Source organism: Seriola lalandi, unplaced genomic scaffold, assembly GCF_002814215.2.
Source record: "Seriola lalandi dorsalis isolate HSWRI2012SDOR001 ecotype SW California unplaced genomic scaffold, Sedor1 jcf7180002054256, whole genome shotgun sequence".
Lineage (NCBI taxonomy): Eukaryota > Metazoa > Chordata > Actinopteri > Carangiformes > Carangidae > Seriola > Seriola lalandi.
In genome coordinates this window covers 1843286-1864414 of record NW_019524809.1, presented here as the reverse complement: position 1 = coordinate 1864414, position 21129 = coordinate 1843286, and the positions used below count along the sequence as shown (strand labels likewise).

Below are 21129 nucleotides of genomic sequence, written 5' to 3'. Positions count from 1 at the left end.
TCACCGATATTCAGGATTGTAAAGTGCTGTTCATCAGGTTTTTTCACCTCTAGAAATATCAGAAAATTGTTATAGGCCACACGATATGCACACACGCATACACAAACACAGGCTTGCTGTACTGTATACTGAACAATTTTCAGATGATACAAAACTTAGAATAGCTGCTTTCTTCAAACTGTTTAATTTAAATCCAGATTACAAAATATTTATGATGAATGTGTGAACAAGACAAGTAAAATCCACAGAGCTCAGAAAGGTTCAGAAAGCAACATGATGTATTCAGGTATTTTTCAGAATTAACATGATATTTCAAAGGAAAACTTCAGTTTAATGTAAAGGTACTTCTGCATGAAAGGTGAAATGTGAACTCTAGTTATTAAAAGTATATTCATATGTGCTATACTTACCCTTTGCAAACCAGGTGTCTTGATAAATATCAGCCAATTGTTTTTTGTTTTTTTTTACCTTTTCCTCACCAAATACTCACATTTCTTAATGTGAGCGAGATCAGGGAAGGTTATATTGGTAACTGTGGTAACAAGCAACACATTGATGAAACACACACATTAGCCAGTGACTACAGCACACCACATGTCCACCTTGAGCAATGATAAAAGACCACCGAAGCTCAAGCGGCACAGTGCACTGCATGGAGAGAAGGGCGATTGCACAGGTAACTGTAGACTCAACAAGACTTCCTAAATGTGTGTATTCTGCTCCCTGAACCAGTAGTGTTGACAGATATGTCAGTAATTGTATTGGCCTATGGAGTAATCTTTACCTGCAAATTGGACTGAAATGCTTCATAAAAACATAAAGTTTGGTGTATATTCTATGCGGTACCAGCATTTTTTTTCCCGCACATATTACAAAATGTATGCCATATAATGTACTTATATTTTGGCAAGTAAAATTGTTTTAAAGCTCACGTTTTTCTTTTCAGAATTCGACTGACAGATGGACAACAAGACAGCACTAACATTCACAATGACTGCATATGCTGTCATGGAAAACTACAAGCACTGGATGTTCACTGTATTCCTCCTGCTTTATCTCATTATTATTATTTTGAACATAGTGCTCATTACTGTCATACACCAAAACAAAGAGTTGCATCAACCTATGAATGTGTTCTCATGTATGTTATCCATCAATGAAATATATGGCAGCACTGCATTGTTACCTTCAGTTATGGCTGTGCTCTTATCTGAGACATATGAAATCTCTGTGAAGTGGTGCATGGCTCAAGTCTATTTCCTACACACATATGCAAGTGCTGAGTTTAGCATTTTAGCTGTTATGGGATATGACAGATATGTTGCCATCTGTTACCCATTATATTACCACAGCATCATGTCTAATTCAAAGGTAGTCAAGCTTCTTGCATTAGCAGGTGTATACCCCATAGTTGTGTTTGGGAGTTTTTACTCACTAACCATACAGCTGGGCTTCTGTGGAAAAGTGATGCCAAAATTATACTGTGTGAACATGGAACTGGTCAGAAATTCATGTTCACCGGCATCATACATTAGTATCGTGGGACTTGTACTTCTTCTGTTTCTTGTTGTGCCTCAAGTACTGATGATTGTTTTTTCTTATGTACAAATTTCAAGAGTATGTATGAAATTGTCACGAGAATCTCAATACAATGCTCTTAAAACTTGTATCCCACATTTATTATCGTTGATAAACTACACAATCGGTTCCCTTTTTGAAATTATCCAAACCAGGTTTAACATGAGTCATGTAGCTGTTGAGGCACGGATCTTCCTGTCTTTATACTTTATTATCCTTCCACCAATTGCCAACCCAGTGCTGTATGGACTCGGTACTCAAATAGTTAGAGTTCATATACTGAAACTGTTTATTAGATATAAGATCCTGCCAACACTGTTAGCAAAGGCAGTGACTGCAGCTTAGGTATTGAGTGTCTTATTATGCACTGCAGTGCACTTCTTTCTTTGATAATTTAGAATTGTATCTAAATTATATTAAACTGATATTTTTAATTAATGCTCATTAAGTCTTTATATTTAACAGTGCTGATAATAATAATAACTATAGATCTTGTCATTCAAACCAATGATTCAAATTCAGAAGTGGAAAACAAAAATGTATATTTCACTTAAACACTTGAAAACGATATGCTATTGTTAATTTGATTTTACTAATTGCTTTTGCATTAACTCATATTTAATACTTAAGTTCAAAAAATTTGTATGGAAGATATTCAATATGTAAGTGTTTACTGTAGAGGATTGCATTTGCTTTTTCACATTCATCAGTAAGGCAGAGTGACTGTACATTTTAGTCATCATCGACTGAATACTTATTTTGGTTTTAGGTCTCTGTGTTTGCACAGTAAAGACTGCTTGGCTTCAAATATCAGAAAGGATGCTTTGTTAAAATTGTTTTCTGATATTGTAGTTGCGTTTAGCTGTGAGCACACGGTGGCAAAAAATGTTTTTAGGAGGATTATAATGTAACTGGTAAAAGGTTACAGTCACATACAGTGTCAGCAAGACCCTTGTAAATAATTCTTCACGCTCTTTTAGTTACTTGTGTAACCTCCCTGCACTTTTCACTTATTCAGAATTTAATATTTTGATATCAAAAGGTTAAAAACTGATATAGACAGATGGTTAGAATCACCTATTCATCATGTCATTAATTTCATGAGTCATTACTCCAAACATTTGCATGTAATTTGTTGCATTTGTGCATGGACTGTAATGATCCACTGTACCTGAAGTGGAGGAAAATATAAATGTTTTTTGAGAGATGATCATAGATGTTTTGTGAGTTTGTTTAATTACCATTTAAGCTAACACATGAATATACTGTATGTGCTTCATGAGGAAATAAACTATCAAAATTATATTTTGTTTGTGTACCCAGTTGTTCAGCAATCACATTTTATACATTTCTCACTTTTAAATGTTATCTGAGATCACCTGTAGCATCACCGTTGAATTAGATTTTGGTCAACCAAACAACTGTTAATCCTTTAAATCACTTTCATGAAGGTTAAGTGTCACTCTGGCTTCAAAGCTTCAATCCTGAAACTGCCTGACAATCACAGTGTGATAACAATATTTTCATTTTGCGAAGTACACAACTTCATCAGCACGAGGCATGTAGGTTATTCATGCTGTATTCATACTGCAGTAGTATTGCAACTTTACCAAATGGCCTGTCCTATAGTTGCACCATTCAGACTAATTTCCATTAGTCTATATGATGCAAGTTTCCAAAGTTGTTATCATAACATCTACACTAACTTTTGCAGCTTTCTCAGGGGACATATCACACTATACTGAAGGGGACGGTCCTGCACATTTCCTGACAAGTATCTAACATTATTCACATTAAGAAATAATGAATGAAGCAACAATGAACTGTGCAAATCCCAAAAGTCATTCAGAGCCAACTGGAGTGGCCGCTGAAATTCACCATTGGCTTTCTGTGGGGAATCAAAGAAAAACTGAATGGTTATTAAACATTGACGACAGACGCAGATGTAATCTCTGTTATCTGTGATCAGGGCAGACCTCACTGCACTTCCTGATTTAAAATGGATGAAAAACGTGAAGAGACACAACTGGCTGGATGTGTGAGGTTAAAGCACTCACTGCAAGTCAATAAGACATCACCGAAACAATTTGTAAGTTAATAACTTATCTTAGTTTGTAGGGTGTGTACGTATATAGGTCTAAATATGTTTAACAAAGCTGACTTATTCACAGAGAAAACTTCCTTAAATGATAGCATCAAAACAGCAAATTACAGACAGTGATTTTATGGTTAACATAGAACAGGAGGAGGAAGGCATACAGTAATAACTGTTCCCAATGATAGAGACAAAGGCCTGAGTTTAGTTTGGTTTAGTATCAATTATGTTCAGTTTAAATAACCACATGGTTTTAAAGTTTGTCAATACTTTGTTTATAAATGTTGATATAAACTTTTTTCACTGTGTCTATCACTATTTGGAAATCTTTCCCACTCTGTGTTAATTTTTCCAGGGAAACCAGGAAGCAGCTAAACAAATAAATACGCTCATTAGCAGTCAGTGTCTTACATCCCCCTGGAAGCAATTAGCAACTGCTTCATAATGAGAGTGAGACTATACATGACCTGTAGACAACACCAGGAGAATAAATGACCTTGGTGAAAATGTGATGTGTAAACACAATCATCAGTATTGTTGGCTAATAACACTGATTAAAAAGGGGATTCATTAAAAAGAAAAAATATTCATACGATATATTCAGGGTACCAGATTCATTAACAGTCCCAGCAGCATATCTCACACTTGTCAGCTCCAATGAACATTATGAATTTAATATCGATCTAACAAACAGCACCGCAGCCAATGTATGGATCCAATATGGCGCAGATCAAGAATAAGAAACCACAGAGGGATAAGTTGATGTGCATAGATGTCTGTGTGAAACACTAATGATTGAGAATATTTAACATGCACTGTGAGGCCCTACTATCGTGAAATGTGGCAGCCATAATGTGGATGAGATGCAGCCTCTAAAACTTAGAGCACAAACTGATGCAAAGGTGAGAATAGACCATAGAGGTGAAATTATCATCTCTCATCCCATGCTGCTGTCAGCTGTACTACTACTCTTTATAAGATATCATCAAACTTTACAGCTGTTAAATAGCAGTGTCGGTGTGTTAAGATATACATTTCTGGTAGCTGGTGGAGTTTATGTTAGTTCTATATGTAAATATTTCCATACACTATCAAATTCAACTGAACTGCAGTATACAATAAACATAACATCGCCAACACCATTGAAAGTTATGCTTTTTAATTTTAAATCATTTGTAATTATTTGCTATATAGATATAAAACTGATTCCTGTTCTAATACCATGTTCTAATTAACATATAAATCCAGTGAACTCATTGGCATGTAGGTGAGACCACATGACTCCATTTCACAGGAGAAAACATGTAAAGTGTATAAAAGCTGCTCAGCGCAGTTAAATGCAGGTGGGGGGGGGGGCTGCACCCAAAAGTAAAGTCTCAGAGTATTTCATCTCAGATTATTGAACAAAGTGCAGGTATATTTGTGTCTTTGTGTCAGCATGAAAAATCTCTCTGAAGTGACATCTTTTCATCTGTCTGATTACTATGGCATGGAGGACATGAAGCCAGTGTACTTCTGCATGTTCCTGATTATATATCTAACTATTGTTGCTGAAAATATTGCATTAATCATGGTGGTCTATCGTGAAAAAACTCTGCATGAGCCAATGTATTTGTTGCTGTGTAACCTGGCTGTGAATGGTTTGTATGGAAGCACTGCCTTACTGCCAGCTGTCCTGAGCAAGCTGCTGTCACACTCATATGAAATATCCCTACCGCTTTGTCAGACACAGATCTATGCCATACACACATTTGCCATCACTGAATTCACAATTCTAGCAGCAATGAGTTATGACAGATATGTGGCCATTTGTTACCCGCTGCCATATCATGCAATCATGTCACAGAGGCTTGTTAAACTCATTGTTTTCACATGGCTTTACCCCATGCTGGCATTTTTAATTGTTTTCATTTTGACTCTTCAGCTGAGGTTTTGTGAGAGAACCATAGAAAAGGTTTACTGTGTGAATTACTTACTGGTGAAACTTGCTTGTACAGATACATCTATTATGAACATAGTTGGCTTACTATCTGTAGTTCTATATATGATTCCACAGCTTATCATGATCTTTTATTCATATGCACATATCCTGAGGATATGTTTACTGTCATTCAGCAAATCCAGGCTCAAAGCCCTTCGGACTTGCACCCCCCACCTACTAGCCATAATTAACTACTCTATCGGGTGCTTTTTTGAAATAGCACAAAGTCGATTCAATGTTAGCCACCTGCCTTATGAAACCAAGTTGTTTTTATCTCTCTACTTTTTGATATTCCCATCCATCCTTAATCCAGCAATCTATGGTTTGAGCATCCAAGTGATAAGAGTTCGACTGTTTGGGCTTTTCAGCAGAAAAAGTAGGCAAGTAGAAATGATGTAGCCCAGAGGGCTGTTGTTATTTATTGTGCACTAGTGAAGTGTCGTGAAGACTGATGCCTGTGGAACAAATGGCATTACTTCTCTCCCCTGTTGTTTAATCATATTTGCTGTCCCATTACTAAAACAAGAACAAAAATCAGCCAGTGCACAGAAAAACATGGGGAGTGTTGAATTCGTGTAATGACATGTGCAACTCCTAGAGGATTAACAGGCTGAAGCTCAGACTTTATGCAGGCATATACAGTCATGTACTGAGTTTCAGTTAGTTTGTCTGTTCCACTGTGGATCCTGGATTATAATGAAGAACGCTGTAAAGCCATATTTTCAGCGCTGTCTTCATTTCATTTGTTGTGCTGGAGTACACATACCACTGGAATTTTAGAACACACCTTTTGTCTTTCATACTTTGTCCTGCCTGCACTGCAAATTCTAAAATCACCACTGTTTATTTCATTATCCTGGTTGGTCCAGTGTTTTTAATTGCAAATAAATGCAAAAATTAATGTTTTTTTGTGTTTAGATCATAAACCATACATTTGCAGTGCAGTGTTTTGGTTAACTGTATGTTATCCTCCTTGAGTTTGAACAGGATTTACTCATTTTTCCCCTCCTGACTTCAAGTGCCACAGTCAATTGAGGATACAAATGAACTTTCACTGAAAGGAGTCTTGTTTTTAACTGAAAGCTTCTATATATAATTAAATATAGTGTGCAAATCATGATGTGTTCCTTTTTGTATAATTTGCTAAAATTAATAAAGCACAGATATTCTGTCACTAGGTCAATGCTTGAGGTTTTTAGTATCGTCTTTCCATTCTTTGGTTTTGCTTCTTGTTGAAAAAACATTTGAATGGAAATTTTGACAAGCACAATTAAAACATTCGATGAGGGTTTTAATATGTTCCAAACCATTTGTGCATCTTGTATGTGAAATCACAAAAAAGTACTTCATGGGGAAACAGATAAATTTACCATGTCAATGACAGATTGCATGACTGATGTAGTTGGCTGTTGTGTGTTGAAATGATTTATTTGTGCCTAACCACGTGTGTTCATAAATACAGTTATAATAATATCACTATCATTTGTGGGTTTTATTTGTGGTACAGCTACCTCTGTATTTCCAAATCTTGTGGCTTTTAATTAGTCTCAAAACCCATTTATATTATTTGATCTTACAGTATTATTTATGGAGACCCAACATTCCTCCATGAGCAAGCATGTGGTGACAGTGGCAAAGATAAACTGCCTTTAACAGGTCAAAACCTCGAGCAGAACCGGGCTGTCTCTCATTTCAGCACATAATTTAAGGCTCGCTAACATGCACTGGTGCCACTCATCCCCCAAAGAGTTTAAAGACAGAGAACAGAGATTTGTTCTTTATTTTGAATTACCAGCCAGCTGTAAACTACAACTCCCATTCTACAGCAGGACATCTGCCATTAACCCTGGCACAGCGACAACTAGACATGTGCGATCAGTGGTCACCAGGAGGCTCATTTGGGTGAGACCCCCTCGGACACATGTCATAAACTCATTGTTTTGCCATTAAAAATTGGGTCCTAATCACCTCTGCACCAGATGGAGGCCCAGCAGGAAGACAGGGGGCCATGCCCTGAATCTCTGCCCCACACAGAGTGGGAGAAAGATGGGCCAGAAGGGGAGCCCCATACTCTAGACTGGACCTCCTGTGGATACACCTCTGGATGAATTCCTAATGTTGTCCATGATTAATTAGAGACACATGTAATTACACCATTAACAGGCTTTTGATTTGGACATTTATCACATTAGATGAATATTTAAAAGTCTCCTATACAGCCTATTTCAGCCTCTCCTCTACATCAGCGATTACCTTTGCATTGCATTTGCATCTCACAGTAAATATACAGTATAAAGGTCTAAACAGTCAGCCTAAACATCACTCCCAAATCTAACAGTGAAAATAGTGATAAATATGGTCTGCAAGGGATGAAGATGTCTTGCCACCCCTGAATATGTAATGATATTCATAAAGAGACCACTTACTGGGGACACAGGAAAAACTGTTTCTTAGCAACAACATACAGAGTCTTACAAGCAACATCTTTAGAAATTCTGACCAGATTGGCCACGTTATGAGTCTGCTTCCCACGGCTGAGTATCTGGGTGTCTCGTCTTGCACAAATCCCTCCCTTCAACTAACGATACATACTGCATATCAAAAAAATAAAAAGATAAAAAATAAAGAGAATAGAACAAGTTTATAGTTTGTTGCTAAGCCAAATCTCGACCCTTTTGTTCGGTCCAAAATGTTGTCATATAATTAATGTCTGAAAATCCATCAAGGTTATAGGTCAAGTCTTATTTTTCACACAAAACTGCCTTTTAGGCTTTTTTTTTATATTTATGTGACAGTTGTCCAAGTTACTGTGCAGTGGACTCTGTATACTTCAAAGGTCATAAACTGGTCAACCCTGCTATATAATTCTCATTTTCCAGCCAGCACTCAGAAACCATTTCACAGTTGATGAGAAAACACTGATAGCTCAGGAGCATTAAAAAAATCTTATGTCCGTTTCATGTAACTAACTGGGGAGTCCTGTTCATGACTCTGTATCCTGGGATTACTGAATATCATAAATGTTACATTTAGTGAAGAAAAAAAAAATCACAAAGCCAACAATGAAGTGGAAATCAATTCAAAATGAAACTACCTTATAAATAATGTAGCATTCTGCTATACTTTCCTCTGAGGCTATTATCCACATCTGTTCTGGTGCAAAGAAATACTATAGACACTTTAATGCATGAGGTCCATTTTGCCATATATAAGTGAAGTTACTGGTGTTAGACTGAGTGTGATTTTTGTAGTAAAATCTTAAGCAACTATCCTCTTCATCCAAAAAGGCCTAAAAACATTACCATTCACTAATAAGTGATGTTTGTTTCTCCCTATCATTAATTACAGTTGATCAAACACAGCAGATGACTTAAAAGCATCACTCAGTAAAGAGCTTGTAGGGGCAAAACATTATCTTCTGGGTACAGCACTTTCAGGAGTATCATCAACAACAAAATAAAAACAATTAAATAAACATTTTAAGCGTAACATGATCATTGTGATTAAAAAATTATTCATCAGAATCTCACTATTGTTCTCTGGTCTCCAAGTCACCCCATTAAGGTGAAAAATACAAGTATTTAAACTCTTGAAGACCGAGACATTTGTAGAGATTACTGATGGTAAAGATAATGCAGCACAGTTTGCTGTCACCAACTGATTGGTCCTTGAGGAGTGCGCCTGTGAACCCATGGCTTTGCTGCAGTGGGGGAAGAGGCCAGTTGAAAGGCTTTGCTGCCCTCTTGTGGTGATAAGATGAGACATTTATCCAGCTATATCAGTGTACCTTGCAACAGACTTTCCATGGATCTCAACATGTTTGCTATGTGTGCCCCATGTGTCATGGAGGGCATGACAAGCTGGGAAGTATGTACAAACAAAGGGAACTAAGGAGATGTTTCTATTCATAATTCTGTGCTGTACCTGATGAGTTGTTTTTCACAAAAGTCACTGCAGGCTTGGTGGGGCCGGGAAGCAGGTCAAAGAGCTAAACAGTGGGCAGGGAGAAGGAACAGACAGTGGGTAAGTCACAATCTGGTGGATCTGGACGCTTGAACAGGAGGAGGTTTTGTCACCGACACTCCTTCCTAAATGTGAAGCTGTGGTAATCTTAGTTTAGCATCAAGACTGAACACAGGAGGAAACAGGTAGTCTGGCTCTGTCCAAAGGTTATCTGTGCAAAAATACTTTAATATGCAAACGTTATAAATAAATAATAAGTGACAGTATAAATGCTACATTGGGGTTTTATAGGAGTTCACAGCTATTTATTGGCTGGGCACAGTAACGTCCTGGAGTCTTGCTACTGTGTGGTTGCCAGGTATCTAGAGGAGAATCCTGGCCAAGAAATAATCTAATGCATAACCCACTGTAAAACCACAACTTGTCATTTTTCAATTTGGTTTTTGTACAAATTAAACAAATAAGATATAATTAAAAGAAGAAAAGTCAAAGTAAACCAGCTCCTGGCTGTGGCTTCTGATTTAACAGGCATCTTCCGATCTAATGCTCAGCAAGAAAGCAAATAATTTGCATATTTTACATAATGGTGACCTATTCCTTGAAAATCTCTAAGAGCTAAATGCAGGCAACTGGACTTTGTTCAGGTTCTCGAAGATATTGCACCTCTCATTCGAAAGATTTCTTAAGTTAACTTTTTATTTGAGGAACCCTTTATACAGTCTGTCATCAAATCTTCCACTGTGTCGGTGGGAGTGCTCTCTGTGTTCTCTGACAACTTGTCCCCAGCCTCTTTAAATTTAGCGTTCAGTCAGGTCCTCTGTTTGCACTCGGCTGAAAAAGACGTTACAAAGGTTCAGTGGACAAATGCACAGAGATGTTATAGGTGTTATATGTGTTTATATGTGTATAAGGATATAATACAGTTTGCATGAACTAAACTAGAATAGACCAATAATAGTTTGCTATGCATCTTTTAGGGAGGAATCAAGCACAACATGAACACAGTAACATATTCTTCACTTAAACAATCCTGGCAAAGTTAATAAGAAAAGTATTAAAAATTTAAAAAAATTAAAACACAGACATGGCCTGCACCTGAATGTTACCTTCCACTTGCTTGTTGTAAAGAATAGTGTGATCTGCATGTCTTCATGGCTGGACTCCTGCCGCTCTCAACGGCTTCTATGTTTATTCTATGTTAAAAATATGAGATTCCCCTTTGTTGTGCATACTTACACTGCAGATAGGGCACCAGCCTCCTGTGTTGATCCCCCTCTGTGTAATTCTGTTAATTATAACTTACCATATCCTGTAAGAAGGCCATAGGCTTTTTATATACCAAGTTTCTGTGTTTTATGTTTGCATATTATTATCATCCTCTGAGTAAACCTTGTTGGGCTGCCTGGAGTAATGTCTAAAAATAGTAATTTAAATGTGATTATGAGAAAAAAAAACATTTAACAATGGGTCTAATGTGTGCCCATGCCATACTTTATTTAATAAAAAAGTAATGTAGCTACAATATGGCACACCTCAGGAATGTCAGTCAATTTCAAATGGCATGGTAATAATGTGTTTTAGTTATACAAAGCATGCTTGTACATTAAACACTTAATAAATACAATTTTTCTTCTTTTTGTTGTGAACACTTAAAAAAATCAACTTTTCTGTGGTAAATTGTAAAATAAGTCTTAAAAAGACAACGTGGTAGAGGGGTGGACACCAGGATTCTCTGGACCAAACACACTTAGAAATACAAAACTGTTTTACAAACAATCAGGTAGACAGCATGCATACAAAAATAGACAACTATTCTGATCATTCCTTAAGTAATTTACAATACTAGTTCATTATTGCCAAGCATTATATTTTTGTGCTCCTGTTTTGAGGAATAGCTTGCTTTCTATATCTTCCCTTGTCTCTGTCTGAAAAGTACAATGTACATTCACAATCACTGAGGCACAGCACTTGATTTACAATTTTATACTGTAAGTACCCCAAAACGTTGTTGTTGTAGTAATGTAATGTTCAATATGTATATATATGTTTAACACCCTGTACACTCAGAACATACTCATTAATCATACACACATGCATAACAAAATGTTGTGTACATCCAAGATAGCTTTGCTTTTAATTCCCCCATCAAACCTTACTGGGCAGCTGTACACAACTCCAGCATGATGTTGAAAACGATTCACCAGAAGCGAAGGGGGGCGGCCATGCATGTGAGCGATGAATTACAAAGCTTTCCACAAGTCCTCGATGCAGACACAAAGTGCTTATTTGCTGTTCAGAAACCCTGTGACTCTACAAGTTACTTTATCGAGCCAGACATCCCTTTTTTTGACTTTTTTGAGAGCCGTCATCTTTAAGAGAGTGAGATCGGGCGAAGAGGGACACCGTGTCTTTGTGCTTCCACACAGCAAGTGAGGTTGAACGAGCAGTAGAAGGAGAGGAGATGGAGAGCCGAGCAGGGAAATTATGGTTTTTGGTGCCTTTTATCTCCAGCAAGGGGATGCCAGCTGTGTGAGGCACAGGCAGAGGCAATACGGTCAAGGTTTTATCAACACACTGATTCTCTCAGGCTACCCTAAAAAACCCAACGACCGGTTTGTGTCTTGAAGAGGGACATTCTGCAAGGAGATGAAAGTACTAATTAGTAATTGGCAAATACAACACATATGGAAAAATATAAATGCTCAAAAGATATTGTTATACCTTCAATGAGCTATGGAGGATCCGGAGGCGATGAAGTTTGTCATTTAGCAGGGGGTCATTAACTCGGCGGACAAATGAGCGCTTATACTCCAGGCGGCTGGCTGATCTGTGGTCAGCCGAGGAGGACAGACTTGTCTGCTCCAGAGCCCGGTACAAATCCCCAAGAGAGTCTGCCTGCATCCTGCAGTCTCGTCCATGGCCTGACAAGAAGGACAAGCAATAATTGACAAGATTTTACAGTAAACTAAACTCAAGGATGAGGATTACTTTTTTTTACAGCAGAATACAAGTAAACACCAGGGAGAAGAGGGGCCTCGGTAAGAGAGGTGACCAAGAATCTGATGGTCAGTCTGGCTGAGCTCCAGAGATCCTGCATGAAGCTGGAGAAACTTCCAGAGGGATAACCATCACTGCAGCACTCCATCAATCTGGGCTTTATGGCAGTGTGGCCAGACACAAGTCTCTCCGCAGTAAAAGTTTGCAATGAGGCTCCAAAAGGTCTCTGACTGCGAGGAACAAGATTCTCTGGTTTGATACAACCATTCATTCAATTTCAATCATTAGTGGGTATTGATGAGGAAAAAGACATTTTTGGATTTTAGCATAAGGCTGCAGAATTGAAGGGGTCTGAACACTTTCCAAATGCACTGTACATTTACTATTTTTTTTAAACTGAATAAACACACTTCAGAAACATAAAGTTTAACAAAATATTTTAGTGATGAATCTGTCACCGAAGCTAATAATTAATAATAATAAAAAGCTAGTATATGGGATGAAACATGTGTCACTAAAAACACTAGAATTTTTTATTCAGATTCAGTTTTTCAATGCAGTTAATCAAGTTAAAATATACAACTTCAAATTATGTGCTTTAAATTCGATCATTTTTTTAATGCAATTTTTCAAATATAAAGGATTCAAATAAAGTTTCTAATGACACATATTTCTTCCTATAATCAGTGGCTGGTCAAGGGACTCAAAAGTAACAAGAACATTATTTTCTGGAAAAACATGTTGCTGCTGAGTTTTTCATGGCGTGAGCACCACAAAAATAACAAAAAACATTTTCAACCCTGGGGCAGTTTTATTGATTTGAACGCCAGAGGCAAAGATTGAGATGAAGATCTGAGATGAAGATCTGTCTGTATATACAAATAACTGTAATGGAATAAAAAGTACAATATTTGCCCCTGTATTGTAATAGTGTAAGTATAAAGTGGCATAAAATTAAAATACCCATGTAAAGTACCTAAAATTTGTACTTCAATACAGTACTTGAGTAAATGTTACTCTGCTTGCTAAAGAAGACAAAAGACTGAGTTTTTATAATTTGGGTGAATTGAACCTTTAGTTTACCTCTAGTGTAAAATCTCAACATACTGTAATATAAAAGTTCTTAAAACAAATTAAACTGTAATTGTAATAAATAACTATTTTAAACATTAAATTTAAAGGATTTTAGAAATGAAAGTTTTTTGTGTTTAAGTTTTAGAAACCATCCATTGTTCTTCCTGTTGTTCGTGTTCCATGTCACGCTGTTATATATCAAAGTAATGTGAATCTTCTCTTGTTTACTCAGATAATATAGATATTTATATAGATATTATATAGATATAATCTTCTTCGCAGACTCCCATGGTACACATTTGTGTTCTTTTTATATCATTCTGTGTTATGTTTTCTTTATGGTATTTTCTTCAGGATGAGCAATAAGGGAAAAACACACAGCTCATATATCATTCTAATAAACTACCAGGACCCCTCTTCTCTCCTGTTTACATACACTGCCCCCTGTTGGCATGATACTAACATTACACTAGAGTGCTGAATCTGTTCGTCGTCACACTATTTTGTGTTTTAGAAGCAGGGTGGCACGTTCTGAAGCTTTGGGGCTGTGCTTTGAAATGTATCATGCTTTATTTGCCGCCTGTTTTGTGTTTATGTCTCATCTTTACAGGCAGTGGTGGAGAGAGTGAACGGTAGAGCAATGGATAAATGAGGACAAGGAGAGAGGACCCTTGGGCGTGTTACTTTATTCTGTTCAGAATTCAACATTAACACGGGCTGAAAGGATTGCTCCTCGCTTCACCATCCAAACCCTGCCAAGAGGCACAATAACATCTCGATCGGGCAGGAGAGAGAGAGAAAGAGAAAGAGTGAGCCTGAGTGTATGAGTGAGAGAGAGAGTGGACTGCCAAGATACATCAGAATCAAATAAGACACAAAATTTCCTCTCACTTAGTCAAGTGCCCTGGAGGTCTTCAAGGGGCAGCAAATGGGCTGGCTTCAAATCCAATCCAATAAAGCAATAATAGCCAGTATTCAACCTCTGACATTTGCTGGCTCTGGCTGTCTGTTAGCAGCTTTAATAAAATAACTGACGACAAATAAGTGCACTTGCTCAGAACTATGCAGATGAAAAGCCTGACCTACAAATAACAGTTAGCAGAAAAGGTCCTTACATTAAGAACAAGTCAGGATGAGCTCAGAGATATTTTTCAGTGTGATACCTTGATCTTCTCTAATGGTTTACTCAGTGCTTCCCAGCCCTGCTAAAGTTTCCATTCATCAACATTTCCTGCCATGTTTCAGATGTTCCTCATTTGAACAGATTTTAAACTGGACGTCATTTAACATTGATGATAAAATACTTTTTCATACAAGACCTAATGATCCTGGAATTCTAACAGCAGTACGGTACTTTGAGCAATCTATTTTGACTTCTTGCTAATTAATTTTCACACAGTCTCAATGGCAGCACCTGCTGTTAAAGGTGCTATATGTAACACAGGTTGCTGCGGAGCATGTCTTGTGCATGCAGTTTATATTAAATATCAGTTCATTTGTAAATGTGAATGGTTGCAACCAATAATTATTTTTCTGTTGGTCATTTTTTTGCAATTAATGGACGTGTCCTGTAGTTAAAAAGTGGTGAACATTTTCCATTATATTTTCCTAAGGTGACCACATTGATGGATGACTGAAATGTATAATTGACAATCAAAATTGTTGTGAATTAATTTTCTGTTGATCAGCTAATTGATCAGTTGGCTGATTGTTTTAGCTCTAACATAATGCAATATATTCTCAAACTTACAATTTAAAATGTCTGTTCTTGTGGTGCATGTAAGTCTGACCTGTGTCTCTGGCCCGGTCCAGATGGTAGTGCTGGGTCTCTCTTGGATCCGATACAGCGGCGGTGGCGGCAAGGATAGCGTGGAGCCCACTGTCCCTGGGTAGCGTGAAACTGCGGGGTTTTCCTCCTGCGTCTGAATCGATACTGGCTCTGAGGGGCAGAGGCAGGGCTCTGTATTGTTCCTGCAGCAGGCTGCGTGGTGCAGGCAGGGTGGACTGCCTGCGGTACTCCATTGCCAGTTGGTCTCTGTCCTCGGGTAGCAGGGATTCCTCCACAGGAAATGTCTGGAGGTAGTGCATCCTGGTGCTGCTCTCCATCTGCTCCTGCCAAGAGTTTCGATGGCTGCTCGTCTTCTGCCCAGGGGAGATGCTGTGGTTGCTTCCCTCCTGAGGCTCAGAGTGGAACTCTTCATGAGAAGAACGGGACTGGAATGTGTCAGAGGAGGAGAGATGGCCACGTTTTGGTTCCAAGTATGGACTCACCTACGTACAAATAGACAGTTAGAAAGTAACATAGGGTGATATCTACTAGATCTATTCATCTAAGGGCTGGCAGACTCACTGAGGATGCTCTGGGATAGGTGTCATAAGGTGGTGGCGGACTGTCCTGTTTTGGCATCGAGGGCATCTCCATGTCCTCATGATCGCTCTCACTCCAGTAATCTGTCAACAACAGATGGTGTCACATTTTATTTCTATAAGCAGAGCAAAATCAAATGCAGTAGAAAGGACTACGAGAGTATATTTCAGATGTTTATAGCTGGTACAAATCATAAACACATCAAATTTATGATTGAAATTGATGTTGAATTGCTGTGTCAAGGCAGAATGATCAACCCTGAAAGGTTCAGCTGCAGTGTCGGTGTAATGTTGGTGTGACGCAGATAAATCTAGGTCTGAGTACTGTTGAGGGTGAGGATGAATCTCAGATGCAATAACTTCCTATTAAGTCTCCTGGAGGTGTTAAGGGTCTAATTTAGCAACTTGTCTGTGAAGGTAGAAGCCCCCTCTACATAAAACCAATGACACACCTGCTCTCACCCGCCCACCTTTGCTAGGTTTCTACATAGGCTCCTCTGCTCTGAATAGCTCAGGGGCACCGAAGGGGGGGGGGGGGTATTTCCTGTCCATATGTAAGAAGCCAAAGACCACCAGTATATGAAAATAAAAAGTATGCCTTCTTCCCGTAAAATTAGCATTTCTATACAGCACAAAGCAGAGAAGCTTGAATAAGAGGGGAAACTGCAGAGAGGTGTTAAAGCCTCTGCTGCTGATCTGGAAATAAGATCTGTTTATTGAGTTCTCTGGTTTCACCAGGTTATTGTATCAAATCACACAATACATTCCAAGGTTATAATTTAAGCAGTTCAATTCCACATTTATTTCCTTATAACCCCTCCAAGTTTGACAGTCAACTACCAGCAAACTAGAAGTCAAACAGTCAAAAAAAAGAGTAACATCTTATGTATAAATGGAGGTTCAAGACAAAAAGTAACCGGCCAACTCTTCACTTTAAAGCAAGTCTGCAAAACTAAAGCTGAAACATGCGCACACTTAATATGCTAACCAGCTACAGACATGATATTAAATATCCACAGCAATTTGGTCCTATACCAGATTTATTATTCATGTGTCAATCATTATTTAAACAGCAGTGCTTTCTAGAAACATATTAAGCGGTAAAGTGCAATTGGCAGATTTATTTTGTTGGTTGGGTGTTAAAATGAAGCCTGTAGCTCTGAGCTGCCAGTTTGGAGGTATCAGATGGAGCTGAAGGTGCACGTACAATGTGATGGAAAATCACTTATGTGAACCTGTGAGAGTAAATTAAAACCTCACCAAATGGAGACAAGGTAAAATAATTATCCATGCATTAGTCATTACTTATTTATATGTGATTCCTCCATCTAAAAGTAACAGCGTGATGTCTCACTGCTTAATCTCAACATTTTTATGTAACTGTTGACCAGCAGCCTGTAACAGAATCTTTTGCAGCACCGTGAACAGAGACTGTGACTAATCTCACCTTGTTCCTGCCGAATTTTCTCCTGCTCGGAGTAGCCAGCCACTGCCATACTGAGACGACTCAGCCACCTGTGTGGGAGAATAACAGCCATGACATGACGCAAAGCAGTCTCACATCTAATAAAACATCCTGTGCTTGTGTGTGTGTGTGTGTGTGTGTGTGTGTGTGTGTGTGTGTGTGTGTGTGTGTGTGTGTGTGTGTGTACAAAACTGCTCAGTTTCAAGGTGGACTTTCCCACAGGGGGTTTAAACGTAGGTGCAGATGTGAGAGCGTTTACGACTATCACAACCTCATTAACTTACCGGGACATGTCGTCTACGTTTTCCGCTGCAAAGTAGAAGGTCTTTATCTTCGGATGGCAAGCCTTGAAAGCACTGAAAGGGAACCAAGGGTATATTTAATGAAATGCAAGCCGAGCGCAGGGACATATAGCGCACGTTAACATATGAATGCAGACGACTGCCAAGATTAACTGGCACATGATTACACATACTCTAATCCAGACTGACACAAAACAGCAAGACTTTGCATCATAAGATAAATGGCTCTGTTTATTTTTGGCAAGTTTAAGACAAGTACACACATAATTATGAATAAAATAACATAATGTCCCCATGATCAAAAAACCTGAATTCACTGGCATTAACCCAATAGTGAACAATAAACCCATCAATAAATACATAAACAGCTATATGCCACCAAGTATATACAGTATACTGTATACAGTAGCACATGATTAATATTTGAACCTTACTGAACTGTCTATTTGGGATTTACAAGCACTTCCTTTGGTTACTTTTTACTTTCTTACTTACTTCTACTACTACTACTAAGCTTCAAAAGCGTAATGATTACGCTCACGTTTTTATCTTATGGTAATTTATTGAAAGATCTTTATCTTTTGTTGTTTCCTTAAAAACTCACATCTGCTCACTTTAACTCAACCTTGAGGCTGCGACAGCGCAGCCAGGGAAGGAAGTTGTGCACCATTTTTCCCATGTGGTCTGAGTCGTCTGTCTCTTTATTAAGTGGAAAAGGGATTTGTGCCAAATTTTGATTCTTTCAACATAAAAAATTCAGCTGTGCAAGTAAACTGCTTTCACAAGTTAAGTGCCTCACTCTTTGATCCGCCTCTCCATCTTTCTAAACTCTCTCCATCACTAAAGGCATCAGCACACATTCTGGCGCTGCAGGATCCAACACTCATTATTACTATTATTATCATAATTACTGTTATTATTATTATTGTTGATGATAATGGCATGACCTAGGGGCATTACTATTATTATTTTCACTATAACAATCAACAGTATATTCAGCTGTTTCTGGTCTCTCTCTCTTCTTTCTCTCCCTTTAGCCCTATACAAATAAAATTGAAGTTGAATTGAATTCACAGCTGCTTCTTATTCTTCAACTCAGATTTAAATTTATATAAAATTCTATACATAAAGCCATTAATAAATGCATCTGCTGTCCTCCTGTCTGCTTACTAAAATGTTTTTGTTTGTGAGTCAGGCATCCTCCTCTGTAAATTGTCTGTTTTGAATACTCAGTCGCCTAAGATATTAAATATATCTGCCAAGAGCCAATTTACACAAGTTTATCTCAGCTCCGACAATACATTCGCAGGATTTTATCTTCATAGGTATCATGAAGTCTATGCTGTTAGCTCTGTGAATTTTATTGTATGTAAGATTTTTGTGTTTAGTTTTGTCTAATTTTGAGGCTCAATGGAAAAGCAATGCAAATCTATGAAATTTGATGTTTGGTGTCCAGATGAAAAATCGTTACTCACAACTTCCTTCTGCACTCAGTGGCACGATCAATCTTGAACTCTGGGAGGCTGACAAAGCCCTCTGCCTTCTCATCCTGTGATAAGCCACAGGAGAGTGAAAATCAAAGCGCCACATGATGAATAAAATCAAAAATAAAGTCAAAATGATCTTAATCACCTCCTCATTCATGTACCAGTACAGGCACGTGTCTTTCAGGATGAACCAGTACTTCTTCCACTTCTGCGAAAAATATGTTTTAGCGTCCTTCTTTTTCCACAGCCAGCCCTCACAGTCCCCCTGACCCAAGTCCCGGCAGGAAATCCGTCGCTTACTGATTGAAGACATGGGGCTTTCAGCTGCAGTCGCCAGCAGGGGAACAAAACAGACAAGGGGGTCTTCGTGAAAAACCTGCTCATCTTTGAGTCTGAGTACAAATGAGTGCTCAAGTACAAACTCCTTAAACCACTGCTCCTACCTTTACTCTTCTTCTTTGATCTTGACAGCAGTGAGGATCGCTCAAACACCTGTGATGGAAACAAAGAAAACAGAGTGATGATATGCCAGTGCTGGTACAGGCTCCTACTTCTAAAAAACTAAATTCACAGACACAAGGGACTGACATGGTAGAGGGACGCAGAGTCAGAGCTGGATGTGGACAGGGAGACTTCCATCTGGAGGGCAGGGACCAGTGTGTAATGGGTGGGGCTCCCTCCTCGCTCAGTCTTCCTCCTGTTCTGACTCAGGCTGCGTCCCAGCAGGAAGTCCTCTCCTGGAGTTTTATCCTCACTTGCAAAACGCAGTAAGGAATTCTCTGCAAAGACACAACAGAGGCAAACTCATTAAGTGCAGCACAGACTTTATGAAATGAATTTATCCTTTTATATATAATTTTAAAACGAAATGCTCTGCTCTGTATCATAAGATGCGACACCATTTAAGTAACCTAAAGACGTAGCTGAATTTTCTATCTTTTAACACATATTAGTTGCTAGAATAGTTTATGTCACAAAACGGACAACACTTTGTCTGTGTAATCTACCGTAAAACTAATGAGCTGCCTGTGATCAGTGGATGCTGACATTTCAAAAGGCTTCAACTAGAGTATTTGAAAGGCATTAAAAAAATCTACAGAGGAAGGCTGTTGTCAGGCAGGAAGGCCGCAAAATTTCCAAACACTGTCTCTTGTAGATAAATATAGCAGCATCACTTTTTTGAAAAGCCCAGAGGAGCAACGTATCAGCACCATCCCCTGAGGAAACAAACACATCACTCAAGCTTGTCTTTGAGACTGAAATAAAGCAATGCAGTCTCCTCCCACTCCATTTACCACCTAGCTCAACGTTCACTGACAACATGTGAAAATCTCAGGAAAATGTATTTCTACCGTTGCCAAAGCAACAGTGTACTTTTTATATCCAAACACGGGGAAATGGCAAAACTGAGAGCAAGAAAGAGAGAAAAAGGGAAAGAGGGATGAAGGGAAAAGTGATAGATTATGAACATAAGGAGGAGAGAGAGAGGCAGGACCTGATATCCAGCATGTTATGAGTTTTGACAGGCCAGCTCATCCTTCTACTTTTTGGCTCAGAGATCTGAGAGGGTGAGGATATAATGAGATATCCACCCACTCACCTCGGCTCCCTCTGTCCCTCTCTGTCCTCCTTCTTTCTGTGCCTCCCTTTCTTTCTCTCCCTCTCCCACTGCCTCCCACTCACCTCTCCGGCTCTCTCTCTTCAACTTGGCCAGGTCTTCGTTGTCTCCCACCCAGTTGTATTCCACTGGCATTGAGATGGGCCTGAGCCTGCCTGGAGCACAGGGAACGTCAATATTACACAGCTGCCCACACACACAC

The 21129-nt window shown here is 38.6% G+C and overlaps 3 protein-coding genes across 4 annotated transcripts in view; 2 read left to right on the top strand and 1 right to left on the bottom strand.

The window, feature by feature from the left end:
- The first annotated feature begins 960 nt into the window (after positions 1-960).
- On the top strand, positions 961-2001 carry LOC111653946 (olfactory receptor 52D1-like). Its single transcript, XM_023404700.1, has one exon. It carries the CDS (start codon positions 961-963, stop codon positions 1921-1923), a length of 963 nt encoding a protein of 320 aa, XP_023260468.1. The 3' UTR covers positions 1924-2001.
- Positions 2002-5111: 3110 nt separating this feature from the next.
- LOC111654008 (olfactory receptor 52L1-like) lies at positions 5112-6517 on the top strand. The gene has a single exon (XM_023404820.2). The coding sequence runs from the start codon at positions 5112-5114 to the stop codon at positions 6051-6053; it is 942 nt and encodes a 313-aa protein (XP_023260588.2). The 3' UTR covers positions 6054-6517.
- A 4570-nt stretch (positions 6518-11087) lies between these two features.
- Positions 11088-21129, bottom strand: part of LOC111654045 (connector enhancer of kinase suppressor of ras 2-like) — a 29922-nt gene continuing 19880 nt past the window's right edge. For both annotated transcript variants that reach the window (XM_023404886.2, XM_023404887.2), the window contains exons 12-22: positions 20993-21082; positions 19898-20088; positions 19753-19801; positions 19455-19633; positions 19298-19371; positions 17805-17876; positions 17503-17570; positions 16039-16139; positions 15479-15959; positions 12339-12538; positions 11088-12253 (exon numbers count right to left, since the gene is read on the bottom strand). In XM_023404886.2, coding sequence (XP_023260654.1) covers positions 12206-12253; positions 12339-12538; positions 15479-15959; positions 16039-16139; positions 17503-17570; positions 17805-17876; positions 19298-19371; positions 19455-19633; positions 19753-19801; positions 19898-20088; positions 20993-21082 — 1553 coding nt within the window. In that variant the 3' untranslated portion in view covers positions 11088-12205. The remainder of the gene's footprint in view (positions 12254-12338; positions 12539-15478; positions 15960-16038; positions 16140-17502; positions 17571-17804; positions 17877-19297; positions 19372-19454; positions 19634-19752; positions 19802-19897; positions 20089-20992; positions 21083-21129) is intronic.

Coding starts and splice junctions, on each gene's coding strand:
- LOC111654008 (XM_023404820.2), top strand. CDS start 5,112: ATGAAAAATCTCTCTGAAGTGACATCTTTTCATCTGTCTGATTACTAT.
- LOC111653946 (XM_023404700.1), top strand. CDS start 961: ATGGACAACAAGACAGCACTAACATTCACAATGACTGCATATGCTGTC.